Source organism: Oryx dammah, unplaced genomic scaffold (genome assembly GCF_014754425.2).
Source record: "Oryx dammah isolate SB20612 unplaced genomic scaffold, SCBI_Odam_1.1 HiC_scaffold_5, whole genome shotgun sequence".
Classification (NCBI taxonomy): Eukaryota; Metazoa; Chordata; class Mammalia; order Artiodactyla; family Bovidae; genus Oryx; species Oryx dammah.
In genome coordinates this window covers 8,737,259-8,756,105 of record NW_024070189.1, presented here as the reverse complement: position 1 = coordinate 8,756,105, position 18,847 = coordinate 8,737,259, and the positions used below count along the sequence as shown (strand labels likewise).

At 38.5% G+C, this 18,847-nt stretch overlaps 1 protein-coding gene across 13 annotated transcripts in view; it reads left to right on the top strand.

Moving 5' to 3' along the window:
* The window catches only part of PAM (peptidylglycine alpha-amidating monooxygenase), a 321,951-nt gene that overhangs the window by 141,339 nt on the left and 161,765 nt on the right, over positions 1-18,847 (top strand). For all 13 annotated transcript variants that reach the window (XM_040239733.1, XM_040239742.1, XM_040239741.1 and 10 more), the window contains 2 exons: positions 7,809-8,232; positions 9,269-9,389. In XM_040239733.1, the coding sequence (XP_040095667.1) occupies positions 8,144-8,232; positions 9,269-9,389 (210 nt within the window). In that variant the 5' untranslated portion in view covers positions 7,809-8,143. The remainder of the gene's footprint in view (positions 1-7,808; positions 8,233-9,268; positions 9,390-18,847) is intronic.

The window sequence follows — 18,847 nt, the reverse complement described above, 5'->3', positions numbered from 1 at the left end:
ATGACTATTGTGGTTATACAGAGGATGTACTTTAGGAAATGTAGACACTAAAGAATTCAGGAGTGATGAGGCCTCAGGTTAGCAATTGATTACTTCCAATTGGTTAAAGAAAAAAAAAAAGCTTTTGTACTGTATTTGCAACATTTCTGTAAGTTTGAGATTGCGTAAACATTTTTTATTATGTAGAAAGAAAACAGTGTCATAGAATGTGACCTTGCCTATAGAAAATAGATTCATCTGTCCTTTTCAAAGGCATGTTACAACCCACCCCTCAAATTTTACCGATGTCCTATTGATGGACATTTAAATTGATTCCCGTTCTTTGCTATTATAAACATCCAGTTATCTGTTATTATAAACAATGCTAGTAAATATCCTTATAAATATATTTGTGCCCTTGGTTCAATATTTGCCCAAGAATAAATCTCTGGAGTTGAATTCCTAAGTGAATGGATATGCATACTTTAATCAGTTTAATGATAAGTCATTGTAGGAAACCACATAAAATCTCCTTAAAAGAAAATCAAATTTATAATTTGGTCATTATTTTCATTTGTTCTTCTCCCCACTAGAAAGTAATCTCTGCTGGAGTGGAAACTTTTATCTGTCTTGATTATCACCATTCCCACCATTAAGATAGTCCTAGGCATTAAATAAATGTTAATATTTGTTCCAACAAGAACAATAGCAAACATTTATTGTGTGTCTGGCACTATTCTAAGGACATAAATTCATTTATTCCTTGTAACAAGCCTATGAGATAAATGGTAGGAGTATTCCCATTTTGCAGATGAGGAAACTGAGGCAAACAGAGGCTAAGTACTTGCCCAGTTTCACCGGGCTAGTCAACAGTGGAAGCAAAAGTCCAGGCCATGTTTCTGCAGTTTACAAGTTGTTGTTGTTGAGTCACTAGGTTGTGTCTGACTCTCTGTGACCCCATGGACTGCAGCACACCAGTCCCGTCCTTCACTATCTCCCAGAGTTAGCTCAAATTCCTGTCTATTCAGTCGATGATACTATCTGTTAGAGGCTGTTGGCCTCTATGCTGTAATGGTTCTCTCTAGTTGATAAATGAATCAGTAAGTGAGTGGCCAATATTTTTATTTGATTCCTTGAACAATTACTCATTTTGGATTTTCTTTTCTTCGTTTCAAATAAAACTGGAAAAGAATGGACTGCTTACTTTGTAAAAGCCAAATTAGCCTTATGGTCCTCTGTACTAGGCTGTACTTACCACATAACAGTACTGTTCCTGGAAATAATATTTGTAGAAGTATAAACTATACATCATTCTTACTAAGAATTTATTTATAATGTGCAAACAGAATATTTGCTCTGTATTACAAATAAGATAGTAAATCTGGGTCTGCAGCTTAAGTCTAGGAGGCAGAACCTTTACTACTTGCTTGTCAAATATTCTCTGCTCCCCATTGGAGCTCTGTGCACTGGTCATGGGATACACACTCCCCATCTCCCATGGCAGAAACCCAACCTCACTCCAAGCGCTTGGTCAGAACCACCCTCTTCCACCGAAGACTGTTTTACCTATCTCTTTTCTCCTACCGTCCTCTTGAAGGTTGAATTGATCTTTCTTTCCTCAAAATTCCCCGAGTCTCTATTATAGTAGGGCTTCTCTGGTGGCTCAGATGGTAAAGCGTCTGCCTGCAACTCAGGACACCCAGCTTTGATGCCTGGGTTGGGAAGATCCCCTGGAGAAGGGAATGGCAACTCACTCCCGTATTCTCACCTGGAGAATTCCATGGACAGAAGAGCTTGGGGGGCTAGAGTCCATGGGGTTGCAAAGAGTTAGACACAACTGAGCGACAAACACTTTCACTTTTCTACTCTCACAGGAATACTGCATTCTAACTATACCTTATATCATTTGTGTCAAGTCCTCATCTCCCTTCACATAAGTTCAGTCGCTCAGTTGTGTCTGACTCTTTGTGACCCCATGGACTGCAGCACGCCAGGCCTCCCTGTCCATCACCAACTCCCGGAGTTCACTCAAACTCATGTCCATTGAGTCGGTGATGCCATCCAACCATCTCATCCTCTGTCGTCCCCTTCTCCTCCTGCCTTCAATTTCTCCCAGCATCAGGGTCTTTTCCAGTGAGTCAGTTCTTCGCATCAGGTGGCCAAAGCATTGGAGTTTCAGCTTCAGCATCAGTCCTTCCAATGAACATTCAGAATTGATTTCCTTTAGGATGAACTGGTTGGATCTCCTTGCAGTCCAAAGGACTCTCAAGAGTATTCTCCAACACCACAGTTCAAAAGCATCAATTTTTCAGTGCTCAGCTTTCTTTATGGTTCAACGCTTATATCCGTACATGATGACTGGAAAAACCATAGCTTTGACTGGACAGACCTTTGTCAGCAAAGTAACGTTTCTGCTGTTTAATATGCTGTCTAGGTTGGTCATAGCTTTTCTTATAAGGAGCAAGTGTGGTTTAATTTCATGGCTGCAATCACCATCTGCAGTGATTCTGAAGCCCAAGAAAACAAAGGCTGTCACTGTTTCCATTGTTTCCCATCTATTTGCCATGAAGTGATGGGACTGGATGCCATGATCTTCGTTTTTTGAATGTTGAGTTTTAAGCCATCTTTTTTACTCTCCTCTTTCACTTTCATCAAGAGGCTCTTTAGTTCATCTTCACTTTCTGCCATAAGTGTGGTGTCATCTGCATATCTGAGGTTATTGATATTTCTCCCAGCAATCTTGATTCCAGCTTGTGCTTCATCCAGCCTGGCATTTCGCATGATGTACTCTGCATATATGTTAAATAAGCAGGGTGACAATATACAGCCTTGACATACTCTTTCCCAATTTTGAACCAGTCCATTGTTCCATGTCCATTTCTAACTGTTGCTTCTTGACCTGCATACACATTTCTCAGGAGACAAATCAGGTGGTTTGGTATTCCCATCTCTTGAAGAATTTTCCAGTTTGTTGTCATCCACACAGTCAAAGGCTTTAGCATAATCAATGAAGCAGAAGTAGATGTAATTCTGGAATTCTCTTGCCTTTTCTATGATCCAAGGGATGTTGGCAACTTGAATTTTGGTTCCTCTGCCTTTCCCAAATCCAGCTTGATCATTTGTAAGTCCTCGGTTCATATACTGTTGAAGCCTGGCTTGAAGAATTTTGAGCATTGCTTTGCTAGCATGTGACGACAGAGGATGAGATGGTTGGATGGCATCACCGACTCAATGGACATGAGTTTGAGTAAACTCCAGGAGTTGGTGAAGGACAGGGAGGCCTGGTGTGCTGCAGTACATGGGGTCGCAAAGGGTTGGATACAACTGAGCAACTGAACTGAACTGAACTGACATAAGTGCAATTGTGCAGTAGTTTGAAGATTTTTTTGGCATTGCCTTTCTTTGTGATTGGAATGAAAACTGACCTTTTCCAGTCCTGTGACCACTGCTGAGTTTTCCAAATTTGTTGGTATATTGAGCACAGCACTTTCACAGCATCATCTTTTAGGATTTGAAATAGCTCAGCTGGAATTGCATCACCTTCATTAGTTTTGTTTGTAGTGATACTTCCTAAGGACCACTTGACTTCACACTCCAGGATGCCTGGCTCTAGGTGAGTGATCACACCATTGTGGTTATCTGGGTCATTAAAATCTTTTTTGTATAGTTCTTCTGTGTATTCTTGCCACCTTTTCTAATATCTTCTGCTTCTTTTAGGTCCATACCATTTCTGTCCTTTATTGTGCCCATCTTTGCATGAAATGTTCCCTTGATATCTAATTTTCTTCAAGAGATCTCTGGTCATTCCCATTCTATTATTTTCCTCTGTTTCTTTGCATTGATCACCGAGGAAGGCTTTCTTATCTCTCTTTGCTATTCTTTGGAACTCTGCATTCAGATGCTTATATCTTTCCTTTTCTCCTTTGCCTTTTGCTTCTCTTTTCTCAGCTATTTATAAGGCCTCCTTAGACAACCATTTTGCTTTTTTGCATTTCTTTTTCTTGGAGTTGGTTTTGATCACTGCCACCTGTACAATGTTATGAACCTCCGTCCATCGTTCTTCAGGCGCTCTATCAGATCTAATCCCTTGAATCTGTTTGTCACTTCCACTGTATAATTGTCAGGGATTTGATTTAGGTCGTACCTGAATGGTCTAGTAGTTTTCCCTATTTTCTTCAATTTAAGTCTGAATTTTGTAATAAGGAGTTCATGATCTAAGCCACAGTCAGCTCCTAGTCTTGTTTTTGCTGACTTTAGAGAACTTCTTCATCTTCTGTTGCAAGGAATTCAATTAATCTGACTTTGGTATTGACCATCTGGTGATATCCATATGTAGAGTCATCACTTCTGTTGTTGGAAGAGGGTGTTTGCTATGAATAGTGCATTCTCTTGGGAAAACTCTGTTAGCCTTTGCCCTGCTTACCTGTTACTCCATGTATCTCTTGACTTCTTACTTTTGCATTCCAGTCCCTTTTGATGAAGAAGACATCTTTTTTGGGTGTTAGTTCTAGAAGGTCTTGTAGTTATAGAACCATTCAACTGCAGCTTCTTCAGCATTACTGGTCAGGGCATAGACTTGGATTACCATGATATTGAATGGTTTGTCTTGGAAATGAACAGAGATCATTTTGTCTTTTTGAGATTGCACCCAAGTACTGCATTTTGGACTCTTTTGTTGACTGTAAGGGCTACTCCATTTCTTCTATGAGATTCTTGCCTGCAGTAGTAAAATAGTGGTCACCTGAATTAAATCCACCCATTCCCATCCATTTTAGTTCACTGATTCCTACAATGTTGATATTCAATCTTGCCATCTCCTGTTTGACCACTTCCAATTTACCTTGAATCATGGAGGTAACATTCCAGGTTCCTGTGCACTACTGTTCTTTACAATATCTGACTCCTTCCATCACCAGTCACATCCACAACTGGGTGTTGCTTTTGCTTTGGCTCTGTCTCTTCATTCTTTCTGGAGTTATTTCTCCACTGATATCCAGTAGCATATTGGGCACCTTCCAACCTGGGGAGTTCATCTATCAGTGTCATATCTTTTTGCCTTTTCATACCATTCATGGGGTTCTCAAGGCAAGAATGCTGAAGTGAATCATCTCTGTTAATAGAATATATTCTCCTTTAGTATTATTCATTTTTGAAAACCCAACATATACTATTTTGTACAAAAAGTGAAATTAAAGCATTTTTTTGATTGTTGTTTAGTTGTTAAGTCATGTCCATCTCTTTTGAGACCTGATAGACTGTAGCCCACTAGGCTTCTCTGTCCATGAGATATCCCAGGCAAGAATGCTGGAGTGGATTGCCATTTCCTTTTCCAAGGGGTCTTCTGGACCCAGCAATCACACCCAAGTCTCCTGCATTGGCAGGCAAGTTCTTTTCCAGTGAGCCACCTGGGAAACCCCATGTTTTGATTAGAGAATGAATTATATCAAAGAACTCTATTTTGAATTTTTTTATCCTGAAAAAGAATACTAGGATTTGAATATTATGTATACATACATATATATATATATATATATATTTGTTGTTGTTGATGATACATGCATACACACACATACATTTCACAGTCATCAGGCATTGTAAAATAACAAATGGAAAGATTAGACATGATGTTTTTCATATGATGATTTGTATTTTGTCTTTAGTTTACAAAGTGTCAAGAACCAAGAAGCATAATTAGCTTTCATTTCTATAAGACCTTTTTTTCCATTCATGGCTGCCAATACCAACTTTGCTTTTACCCACAACTTCAGTTCCCTTTTCTTTCAGTGGGTGGTTCAGGGACATCAAAGGTAATAAAATCAAAGAGATAAGTGGAATCTTTTTTCAAACACTAGTAGTTAAGGATGTGTTCCTGTTAAAGAATGTTAATACTAAATTTGTTTTCAAGTGTTTGTATAATTCTATATCTCCCTGCCAACTAGAAGAAGGACTGTCCTTGAATCCTGTTCTGCATGAAATAGAAAAAATATAATCCCTTCTTCACGTATATTTAAAGAGGAAAAGAACTTGGGGAATGTTAAGCATTGTCATTTTATAGGACTATATTTTGCTGTAAACAAAAGCAATTGCATAGCCTTCAGGCAGTTGTTTCTCTTCTCGCACAAGGATTCTTTCCTTTACCCACAGGATTGGACAAAGCTAAAGGCTTTTGTTCCGAAAGCTCACACAGCAAGCCAAAGAGAAAGTTCAAACAAATATCATCAGTCTTTTAAAAATGTCATTGCTTATGTAAATTAACTGAGGTCCTTGGTTGCTGGGGAGCCTCAAGCATCCTTGCATAGGTTGGATAGTCAATCATGTTTTATTTATAGTTTACGTAACCTATGTTTCTTCTAGAAAGCAATGACCGTGAACTCTTCTAATTTTAAGTTTAGGTCATACTTTCTGTTTGTCTCAGTTTAGTTTTTGTTTGATTTTTTGTTTGTTTTGTTTAGATTAGATTCACTCTCTTGTGATTTCCAGGGAATGATTTAGATGCTAATTTATTATTGTGGAGCACTTCTATATGATCTTACTGATTTTTTTTTTTTTACCATTATTCATCTGGCCAGTGGATTTATTTGTGACTCAGAACTTTAAGAAATCTTTTCCTTTAAAGTATTTTCCTATAAAGTATCTTTATATTGTGAATGATACATTTTAAAATAACACCTTGCTAAAATATACATACTTGATACACAGTCTGAAATATATTCAGAATAAGAGTAAAGTCAAAACACACCCCTTTTAAAATTTAGCCTAATTGAGTCCTCTTCCCAAAATGTTGAGATTAGTTCTGTATGGCCTGATGTTTAGATCATACCCTCTGTATATAAAATTCATGTGGGGGTCAGCTGAGATTCTCCTTACTGCTTCTAATTGCATTGCACTGTAAGTCTCCAAACTTTATTCAGGAATGAATATCTTTTGAGAGGCATGCCTTCTAAGTAAGGAATTACTATTTGTATGTTAGATGCAGGATTTTTAAATAGGTGCTTACATTTCATATTTGGTGTTAGCTATTGATATTTGATTTGTTTTAAAAATGATTCTGAGAACTTCAGTGATTACTTCTGTGACGATCATTCTTGGCAGGGGTTATCTTTCTCCTCAGATCTGTGATGTGTGTGTGTATATATATGTGTATATATATATATATATATATGAACATGCGTTTGTTCTCAGTCTTTTCCTACCTGATTACTCTCGTATATAAACTCTGCTTTAGTTTCTTTTTTTTCTTTTCTTTTGCCTTAGCCTGTCATTTGTATGAAAAACTTCGTTACATTCAAGAACCAAGAAGCATAATTAGCTTTCATGTCTATAAGACCTTTTTCTCCATTCGTGGCTGCCAATAGCAACTTTGCTTTTACCCAAAACTTCAGTTCCCTTTTCTTTTAGTGGGTGGTTCAGGGCATCAAAAGTAATACAATGAAAGAGGTATTAAGTGCAGATATTAAAACCATTAGAGGTATCAAGTGCATTTTCCATTCTAGAAGGGAGTGAGTGACAGCAAGTGAGGAGAAGAGATCCGGAGGCAGGGGCGAATGTGAGGGGAAAGGGGGGGAACGAAGTCGCAGAGAAGAGGAGAAGAGCGGGTGTGAGAAAGGAGAAAGAAGGAAAAGGCAGAACTGGGGGGCTAAGGGGGTTTGTGAAATCTGAGGGAGGCCGGGTTTGGGGGCGGAGGGAGGTCAACAGACCCGCATTTTCACCAGGCTTGGGCTCAAGCTTGCGGAGCGACGAACGGATGAAAGCACCTCAGCTGGGATTTGCTGAGGGGACGCACGCCGTCATGTGTTTAGTCATCCATTATCTGCTTCTATTTTCTGCAGGTTCCGGACGATGACTGACGCGGGTTTGCGTGGGAGCCCTCCCCGCCCCTGTCCCGCCCGAGCGATAAGCATCCCGCGCGTCTAACTCGCCGCCCCCCGCCGCCGGCTCTGAGGGGAGGCGCGCTTCCGCTCGCGGACCTGACAGAAGTCCCGGCTTCCCGCGGGCGCTGAGCGCGCGCGGCGCTGCTGTGTGGCTGCCGCGGGGACGCCCGCCGCGCCCCGGGCCATGAAGTAGTGGCTGCCGGCGGCGCCGCGGCCCGGTCCTCCCGGCGCTCCTCCCGCCCGCCCGGCGCCGCGCCGTCCGCTCCTCCCGGCCGGGCCGGAGCGCCGAGGACATGGCTGGCTTTCGGAGCCTGCTAGTTCTCCTCCTCGTGTTTCCCAGCGGCTGTGTGGGCTTCCGAAGCCCACTTTCTGTCTTTAAGAGGTGGGTGTTTGTTTTTTTTTTGTTTTTGTTTATTTATTTCTAAACAGGCGACATGTGGTTTGGATGGTTTCTGTGCATGGTGTTGAAAAAAAGAAAAAGGAAGAGTGTTGGAGAAATATACGTGGTTGATTCACTTGGCCGCAATCCTTGGGAATTTTGACACAGTTAAACTTCTTGTAAAAGTTCCCCCTTACAGAAAAAAAAAAAAAAAAAGCCCCCTCGCCTCCACCCCGCTGTCCTGTATAGCCAAACTGTCCTGGCTTTCAGAACTCCCAATTAGAAGTTGTGATTTCCAATACTCAACACTCCCTCTTGGGGAGACAATTTGAGAAAGTACAGTATCGTCATTTAGGCTGGAATGCCTTCTCGTTTGTAACAGCCTGAAGAATGAGATATAAAGGTAGGTAACTGGTGGGGAGAAGCAGATCACAGACTGTAAGAGCTCACAAGAAAGCATTGAGCTGTATATACTCTTCATAATTACCATGTTAAATATTTATGCACTTGTACATTTGTAATTCACATCACAGGCTCCCCACCACCCCCAGCACCCGTCCCCTGCCCCGCCATCATAAAACTCTGCCTTCTAGCGATGTTATTGTTGTTTTTTTTTTGTTTCTGACTAGTATTATCGGACACTCATAAAAGGAGTCACAAAATTTTTTACTGGCTTGTAGTAATATTTCTGCCTTGAGAGAATTGACAGGCCTATGATAATTCTAATTGATTAATACTGTACTTTCATTAACAGAAACATATATATTTTGACAGGTTTATATTGAATCAAGTTTTGAATGTAGCCTGCTTGGTTGCTTTGATTATGTTTTGCTCACAAGCTGGGTGCATGTTGCTCTTAGACTATATGATGCAATTCTGAGAATGTTATAGAATATTACATGGTAATTACATCTTTTCATTTTGTCTAAGTCAACAATATTTAGTCTTAAAGTCATAGAATTCCTTTTTTTTCCTCTTCCCATGTTCAGTTAAAATCCCATTATGTTCAAGGCTATTGAAATTGTCTTCTTTTTTTAAGGTTTAAGGAAACTACCAGGTCATTTTCCAATGAATGTCTTGGTACCACCAGACCAGTAATTCCTATTGATTCATCAGATTTTGCATTGGATATTCGCATGCCTGGGGTCACACCCAAACAGGTGAGAGGAAGTCTGTATTTCATTATTTGTATGTTCTATATACAGTCTGTAATTAAAACAAAGAAACTGCATTTACAGCAGGAGTAACTTCTTTGAAAAGTAGGCATTTTCTTTCAAGACTCCTCAAATAGGGCTAGAATAATTTAGTATTGTAAAGAGGACTAAATTTTTTAAGGTAAATCTTTCAATTAAATTTCTTTTTAAAAATTTTACCTGTGTTATTTGTGGTTTGAAATGGAACCTTGAAAATTTAAGTCTCAGTGGAGTAATTGCCTTGGTAATGCAGCGTGTAAGTATGTATTAAAATATGAAAAAATATTCTAATAAAGGGAAATGATATTGAGCAGCTGCATCTAAGAGATTAAGTTGTTTAAATACCCCTCTATTGCAGCCACAAATTGAGAAGTGAAAGCATGTGTTTACTGCCAAGAATTTGGAAAATACATATTCCACACTTTTAAAAGTTAAAAAAAAAAAAAAGCTGTTCATACAGGTGGCTGATTGTGAGTCTTCTTTAGCTTAATCTGCTTGTCATAGGAGAGATATCTGACGAAGTAGAAGCAAAACTACCTTCGTGACTTAGAGAGCATTTTGAGCAGAACTGGATTGTGGCTGTGGCTTTCCCTGTTTGGGGGATTCAGAGGATTCTCAACCCCACTGCTGTCCTGTGTGCAAAGTGTTTCAGTAGGCATGAAAAGGCCAGAGTTAATGACGCTTTTCAGCCAGGCAGCGCCGGGATTTATGTGTGTCATTAAAAGGTAGGCTTCGTTTGTAAAGGGCTGCAGAGAAAGGGGAAGACCTGGGTGTTGTAGAGCTGCCATGGCTGATGATTCATTGCTGCAGATAACGTTCTGGTTTTTTAATTTTCTTTCTATTTTAAAGTACAGAGAAAATAAAAGTATTCTACAGATTGGGGAGAATTCTTTTGAAATTGGTGTTTGGAAGCTCTAAGAAAATACAGGAGGTCTTTTTTGGAGGACTGAGGATTAACGTTCGTTTATTTGAATACCTGTGTATGGTTTAAGTATCTGTAAATAACTGCTGTTGTCAAATTGGCTGTCACCCTTCACCCTTGCCCATCCACAAATGACCGGGCAGGTGACTTTTCTGTATGTTTAGTTATTAGCATCCTGGCCTTTCATTTGGTACGGTCCTTATTTAGTTAGTACTTAATAAAAAGAGATATCATCACATTGGGAATAGGAGAGAATGGTGATATTTACTCACTTATGAAGTGTGCTTCTTCATGTCTGTTCTCACTTTCAAAAGTGATTTTCCCCCTATATTTGCTTAAAATGACTTTATAATACTTTTTAAAAATACTCACTAATTAGTCTTTAAGCACTCTTTTCCTACAGGAATATCATTATTTTCTCAAATAATCACTTGTTGTAGTTCATTATTATTCTGTGTTTTTTTTCCTTCTCATTATTTTACAGTAAAAACATTTAAATTATTTAGCAGTAATAAAAATAGGTAACTGTTTGGAGTGAACATTCTCAGAAAGAGTTCCTAGAGGAATTGATTATAAAAGAATGAAAAGGAACTCGATTTGCATAAGATAAAATGTGTTATCTCAGTTTTTATAATCTTACAATTATCAAAATAACTGGAAAAAAGAACATATATTAATAAGTAGAGTATAGCTTGTTATTTTGCACTGTGTGCATTCAGCTTTGCTGTCTGCGTGCAGTGAACATTTGCTGGTTGCCTTTCCAGCGTACCATCCCTCATTGCTTCTTCTCTGAAACCATGTCCTACCTACCCAGGATCCAGAGATGGAGCACCTGGACTAGGATTAGCAGATCACTGCATTCCAGTTCCCCTTCCACGGTGACTGATTCAGAAGAAGGTGTGGGACCTAGACCAATCCAGTGAAATCTTAGGACTTTGGCTGGGAATCCATTTTTTTTTTGTTGCATGTAAGCAAAAGGCATCCATCTAGTCTTCGGGTCTGCTGAGTTCTTGAGAGGAGCCAGGTCTAGAGTAAAACTAACACCATAGATGGCAATGCAGGTTCTCAGTGACATTGCTACTTATGGAGTTATCCCTTGTGTTAGCCTTTATCGTTTCAAACAGACTGAGTTGGATTTTCTGTGACTTGTAACTGAAACCACCTACCTGGGCAACTGATTTGATTGTTCTGTTTGGTCAGCTCAGAACTGGTTGTTGACTGTTTCTTCTACTTTCCCTGGCCCTCTCTACTGACCACGTGCCACAAGTATTTTCTGACTTGATCTGGCTGATATATATATAGGTCATATGCCTCATACACCTTCATGCGTGCGTGCATGTTAAGTTGTTTCAGTCATATCCGACTCTTTGTGACCCTGTGAACTGTAGCCCTCCTCTGTTCATGGCATTCTCCACGCAAGAACACTGGAGTGGGTTGCCATTTCCTTCTCATGGGATCTTCCTGATCCAGGGATCGAGCCCTTATCTCTTATGTCTCCTGCATTGGCAGGCAGGTTCTTTACCACTAGTGCCAGAAATGATAATTATACCCATATTGAGTATACCCAAGGAGAGATTGAAACAGAAACGCTTTTCTCCTAAACTTTGTGTTCTTTGTGAGAAAGATCTAGAACTGTGATGAATACTTTTGGTGAAACAAGTATTCTTTTCTTAAAATGCAAATGAAACTTAAGTTTAATACAGATCCTTAAGAGGAAAGAGATAAGGCGAAGAAAGAAAAAAAAGAAAAACTATTAGAGGATGGAAATAAACTATGAACGGGAATAAGAACAATTGGCCAAAATACATGGGGAAAATGATAAAGGACAAAAATTAAAGGAGAAGGAAATCAAGAAAAACCATAATATGAAGACTAGAACATTAAAAGAATCATTTAAGAAAAAAGGAGTAAGAAAAACATGGAAACAAAGAAGGGCCTTGAGAAGTTAAAATGTGTGTGTGTGTGTTTTTTTTAATGGCAGAAGATCAAGAAGAGCAACAAACGTTAAGGAAAGAAGAAACTGAGAAGCTAGAAACTGAGTTGTTAACTAGGCAGACCAGGTTGGTTGAAGAGATATATTCACCCAACAGATTTTTTTTTAATAAAGAAAATCTTAAGTTTTGGCAATAACAAATGATGCATCAATTAATCTGATTTAAGTGTTTTCCTTGGGGAACTTTAGATTGTTAGGCAGGTTTGGATAGAGAAACAAGCAGATATTGAGTAGAGATGGAAAGAATCTTAGCTAAAATACAGGTAGCACGTCTAATTAATTCTGCTGATGCAATACAGATCTAGATCGGTGTCTTACTAAAGAATATCCAGTCATGTCAGACCTCTGAGATGCAGTCCTTTCAACCATTCCATAGACTTCAGAGCAGCCATAAAAGGCTTAAAAATAGCTTAAAAAGCTTAAAAATTGCTCCCATATAAACCAGCTTCAGAGAATCTAAGTAGTTTATTATTTATTTCTTTGTCAATTTTATATTCAAAGTGGGCTCACTATTTCTTTTTTATGACTTAAAATTTTAAAAAGTAATTTCTTTCTTCTGTAATAAATTTCTTGTTAATCAGTGTTTTTCAGGCATTGGCAAGATGAGGGAGACGAGCAACCAGCTTTTAAGTAGCCTAGAACAGAGGTAACGTGGGGCTTCCCTGATAGCTCACTTGGTAAAGAATCCACCTGCAGTGCAGGAGATCCCGGTTCGATTCCTGGGTTGGGACAGTCCTCTGCAGAAGAGAATGGCTACCCACTCCAGTATTCTTGCCTAGACAATTCTATGGACAGAGGAGCCTGGGGGGCTACAGTTCGTGGCCGGACACAACTGAGTGACTAACACTTTCAAGTAGAATCTGGCGTCTGATGTCACTGACTTCCAATCCAGATCCTTGAAGTGGTGGTATTTTGAGACTCTTTCTTTCAGCACATTTTCTTCTTCATTTGATTTTCTTTCTACCCAGGGACCTGTGGGTTTTTGCTGTCACCAGTTCTCATATCAACAAACAAAACAGTTTGATAAACTGCCAGCTCATGATCACTGTAAGGTGCTATCGTCAGTTTGATGTGTTAACTCTCCCGTGGAGGTTTGCTTATAAAATAACTAAAGCATAATTACAGTGATTTTACGTAAAGTATATCATCTCAATCTAAGCCAAATCTAGTTGGCTAAAATGTAGGCTTTGGAACCAGGCTGACAGCATTTTTGTTTCAGCTCTTATGGTGTCATTTCAGGAATTTTCTTAACTAGCTGGTCCTGCCCCTTCTTCTATAGACACAATAATAATAGTACCTACCTAGGATAATTCTGAAGACTGAGCAAGGTCATACCAGTGGCATTGTTTAGTTGCCGTGTACGTGTTAAGTTCTCCCCAAATATGAGTTCATTGTCATTTTGTGAAAAAACCTTAAGATGAGAAAGAAATTACCAGCCCTTATACTTTTAGTAATTATTTCATAGGGTAGATAAGACATCATAATAATAAGAAAGGTGGCCAGTGAAGAAAAATAGGTTTGAACGTGGGTGAGAGAAATCTGGGAAAATAAGCAAAGAAGTAAATCTTTCGGTGTGCTTATTCTTGAGTAATTTCCATTAAAACTGGCCCTTATGATCAGAGAATGAACACTGAGAATGGATGTTTTTCTCAAAGTTCTTATATATCTTTTATGCCTAGAAAAAAGTTATCAAAAGCAGTTCATCAGTATGAAACTTTAATTTTTTTCTGTATTTATTTGAAGTCAGCCTGGATTTCTTCACTCTGCTTGGAACTTTGTACATGGACCTTACTAAAAAATTACTCTTGTCTAAGTCCTTTCAGATCCTGTGTTTACATAGCATTTATTTAATTGTTGTTTGTGCTGCATAGGTTCTCTGAAGTCTTGGTTTAAGGATTCACAAATGTAAATTAATTTGTAAAAAAATATAATTTTATAAAAATGAAATATTTTCTCTTGAACCTAATAACTCTAAATCATGTGATAATTGAATTTCTCTCTATCAGGATGTGTTAGGCTGTCATTTTCTTCCCTTATTTTGGGAGCAATTTGAGAACTATGAAGGAAAACACTTTTTCCTTTCTGAACCACTTGCAAATTCTGGTCTCATTCTGTGTTTATCTTTTGAAGAGTCACAGATCATGCTTGAAAATCAGAAGATGGTCTTCCTCTGTGCTCCTGAGCACAAATATCTATCACCAGGAATGAAAGAAAACCGAAGAGTTCTAAATTTAAAAATCAGACACTCTAGAGCAACAAGTTGAAAAACTTGAAATTAGAGCCTTAAATTTTCACTTGTTTCAAAATAATGGTGAAAGAATGTAGTCATTCAAATGAAACCAGAATGAAGAAAATACTTCCTACAAAATTTTCTCAAGAGCTTCTCAAAATCCTTCTCTTTGTTTTTGCTTTTTTTCTCCCCCATGAACAACAAACATTAGAAAATGTTTACTAATATATTTTAACTTTTTTATTTTCTAACGGAAGAAAGGAAAAATTTCCTTTGCTGCCACAAGGCATGTGCAATCACATGATAAGCACCTAGCTCTCATACACTTTTCTTACTGTACCAGTTTAGGAAATCAGTTTTAAAATATCAAGCTGTTATCATAACATCACTTATAAACAGCATTTCCTAAGGATATGTGTTTATCAAAGAGGTAATACATAATACAAGGTAAATGCAGAATTGTGGTGCTTTCATTTTCTTATGTTGAGAATGTTGATTAAACTTTTTCATGTAAAGTCATTTAGTTGTACAGAAGTTTGGCTTATGACTGATTTGGGGGTATATTGTAATAGATTAAATCTAGGTATTTTAAATTCAGTCATTATAGGGGAAAAGTTTCCCCAGCCAGAGCTTAAAATTCAGGACAAGGTAGGAAAGGAGCCCAGAAAAATGAAGCTTTACTGGAATAATTTTTAGTTCTTGGGGGTTTGTAATTTACTGGTCTCCTCTCTAGTTATTATTATATAATATTTGCATTAAAAAAATAAAAACTCTTGTTTTCTTTTGAGCACAAAAATAAAAGGAAGGGAGACACCCCACCCTTCTGTGTCTCCATTTTCCCTCACAGGCCAGTTTGACTTTCAGATTAAGCCTTATTGCACAAAAGGAGAAAATTAACGTCAGCCTCTGGGCATCAGCCTTAGGTTAGCTGTTCTCCTCATTGTAGAGAATGGATCCGAAGCAGCTGGGCAGCACCCAGGGGCGATTCCCACCTGACTTGAGAGCTTGAACGTGCAACCTCACTGTGGGTTTCCTGACCATCTCTGAGCGTTTGGCAGTCACGTTCCTTTCTACTTTCCGTAGTCCTCTGACCTGCCCGCCACTACACGGCATCCTCTTCTGACTCAGTCTGTACACTAGAACACACATGGCTGATGGGATTTGACCGAGAAAAGCTGTCTGGACAATATTAAGCATTGTGAGGCCAGGATTGTGAAACACCTCCAGTAACCCGTCCTGCACCAGGGCATTTCTGTTGCAGTGAAGAAAAGACCATGGGTGAAAACTGGTTGCATTAAGTCATTGTCTTAAAATGAACAGTATTCTTGTCTTTTAGTGTTTCTTTTTCCTCTGTTCTTCGTTATTTCTGTCTTTATGAAAATCTAGAAGCATGGTGATCTTGCTATTGAAGAAGGGAAATCAAGAAATATCCAAATTCTGGACTAGTATGTGTTTTTTATTTAGAAAGACTTAGGCAATGTGTATAAAATGCCAAGATTTGGGAAAAGAGCAGCAAAAGAGATTAAAATGGTATGCCCTTCCCGTTCCCCAAACCAAGGAAGAATTATTACTTCTTTCACCAATAGAGAAGCTAATGGCAAAGAAAATTTAGTGATTATTAGAAAGGCAGGTCACCAGGCCCTTGTTTTGTTTGCTTAGCTGTGTCATATTGTTTTTTCCTCTTTCTTTTTTGGAAGTTCAGGATTGGTATCATGTAGGATGCTAATTGTCAAATTCTTAAATTGTATTTGGACTTCCCTGGTAGCTCAGACGGTAAAACATCTGCCTACAATGTGGGAGACCTGGGTTCAATCCCTGGGTCAGGAAGGTCTCCTGGAGAAGGAAATGGCAACCCACTCCAGGATTCTTGCCTGGAAATTCCCATGGACAGAGGAGCCTGGTAGTTATAGTCCATGGGGTTGCAAAGAGTTGGGCACAACTGAGCAACTTCACTTTTCACTTCACTTAAGTTGTATTTTTTATATAATTCACCCCTTGATTTATTAGCAAGCCTCAATTATACAAATAAATAGAATACAAAAAAATGGCTCTTGTAAACAGCTAAAGTCTCATATAGTTCATTGCTAATTATGTAAGTTTAAAGTATGATGCTTCCTCCTTATTTTTACTAAAACCTATTTAATGTCCACTTAGGGAAGATTGAACTATTAATGAGGTTTGCTACCGTGAAAATAATCTAAACATGTCACATATCTGAGTTCAGTCTTGTAAATATATATATATAGATATATATATACACATATAGAGAGAGAGAGACCATTTTTTCCTTTTTTTATTAAAAATGAGAAACAGAAAGGAGACTTCTATTTTCAGTTAATGTTTGATATTTTCGAATTAACAGGATACCTAAAGAGGATATTAGAAAAAATAGCTACAGTATAAGAGTCTCCCTTATAATCACCTATTTTCTTAATAAGATTTAGAGTCCTTTTTTTTTTTCTTGGTTAATTTTTTAAAAGAGAAAACATTTACTCAGTGCTCATTATGTAACACTACTGTATTAGTCATTTTACAAGCATTGTCTTACTAATTCTCATAAAAACTTTGTGTTCAGGGTACAAATATTCCAATTCTTTTATATGAGAAATTGAAACTCAAGAAGATTAAATAAGCTGTCCATAGCCAAATAGCCTGTAAATTAAAGAACAAGGATTTAAGTACAGTTTTACTTGAATTTGAGATGCATACTTATTTCATAATTCTCTGTTGCCGATCTGCTAATGGCCTCTGTGTTTCTCAGAAGATGTTACCACTGTGTATTTTTCTATGCTCATTCATGTGTACACACACAGACGTATTTTTTTATTACACATATATTATAAAATAAAAGTTTTCTTTAGTTAAAAAAATCAAAATATAAATTACTGGCTCCATCCTAAATTGTTCAATAACTTTAAAAAAATATTTTCATGTCTGTCTAGAAAGAAATGATGCTAATCTGAATTCTGATAAAATTCTGATAAAATATTCCTGATAAAGGCTATTAAAAGACGTATTGCCATTAACCTTGTTCAGTTTAACACAATTTTGAATTATCCCTGTCTAAATCTAAGCCACAGATTAGAAAATTATTTCTTAAAGTGTCAGATAGTAAATATTTTCAGCTTGCCAGTCAGCCATAAGGTCCCAGTTGTAACCTCTGTAGTTAGAAAGCAGCCGCAGACAATATGTAAATGATTAGCTTGGCTTTGTTCCAATAAAAAACTTTATTTACTGAAGCAGGCAGCTACCCATAGACTCTTGTCCTTTGATCCCCAATCAAAACCACTACATATGCCATTTAGGCTAATAAATGGATTTAACCTTCAACATCTCATGAACTGTGTCTTCTGACTTACAGAACGTAGAGAATAAAAATACCCATGTATGGTTAACAGCACTATGGTCTTTGTTCCATAGTTAGCTGTTCAGTTTTTATAAGTAAATGGTCATAAACAAGAGTTCTCTTATTTGAAATACTGTGTATCTTACTTCTCCGTCTCGCTAAGTGGCAATTCCTGTCTTACGGTTTCTCTAGACGGAATAGACTGGGGTCTTTCTTGGCTCCTCTTACTCACACCACTTAAATCATGTGCCAGAAAATCCTGTTGGTTCTGCCTTCCAAATATGTCCAGAATCCAGCCCTTTGTCCCCACGCCCAGCTTCCCCACCCTGGCCCCTGCCCCAGCCTCTCATTCCTGGATCTTGAAGAGAGCTCTCCTAACTGACCGGCCTTGCGCTCTTATATCCTGAGAGCCTGTGCTCCTTCCTGCAGCCACAGGGATCTTATTAAAACAGAAATCAGACCACATTACCCTTCTCCAAAGCTCTTTTAAGAGCTTCCCATACCCCTCACATTTAAAAACAAGACTTTATTTTGTTCAGTCGCTCACTCCTGTCTGACTCTTTGTGACCCCATGGACTGCAGCACACCAGGATTGCTTGTCCATCACCATCTTCCAGAGCTTGCTCAAACTCATGTCCATTGAGTTGGTGATGGCATCCAACCACCTCATCCTGTCATCCTCTTCTCCTCTTGCCATCAGTCTTTCCCTGCATCAAGAAATCTTTTCCAATAAGTCATCTCTTTGCAGCAGGTAGCCAAAGTATTTCAGCTTCAGCATCAGTCCCTCCAATGAGTATTTAGGGTTGATTTTCTTTAGGATGGACTGGTTTAATCTCCTTGCAGTCCAAGGGACTCTCAAGAGTCTGCTCCAACACCACAGTTCAAAAGCATCAGTTCTTTATGGCAACCTCTAAACGGCTTCCCTGATAGCTCA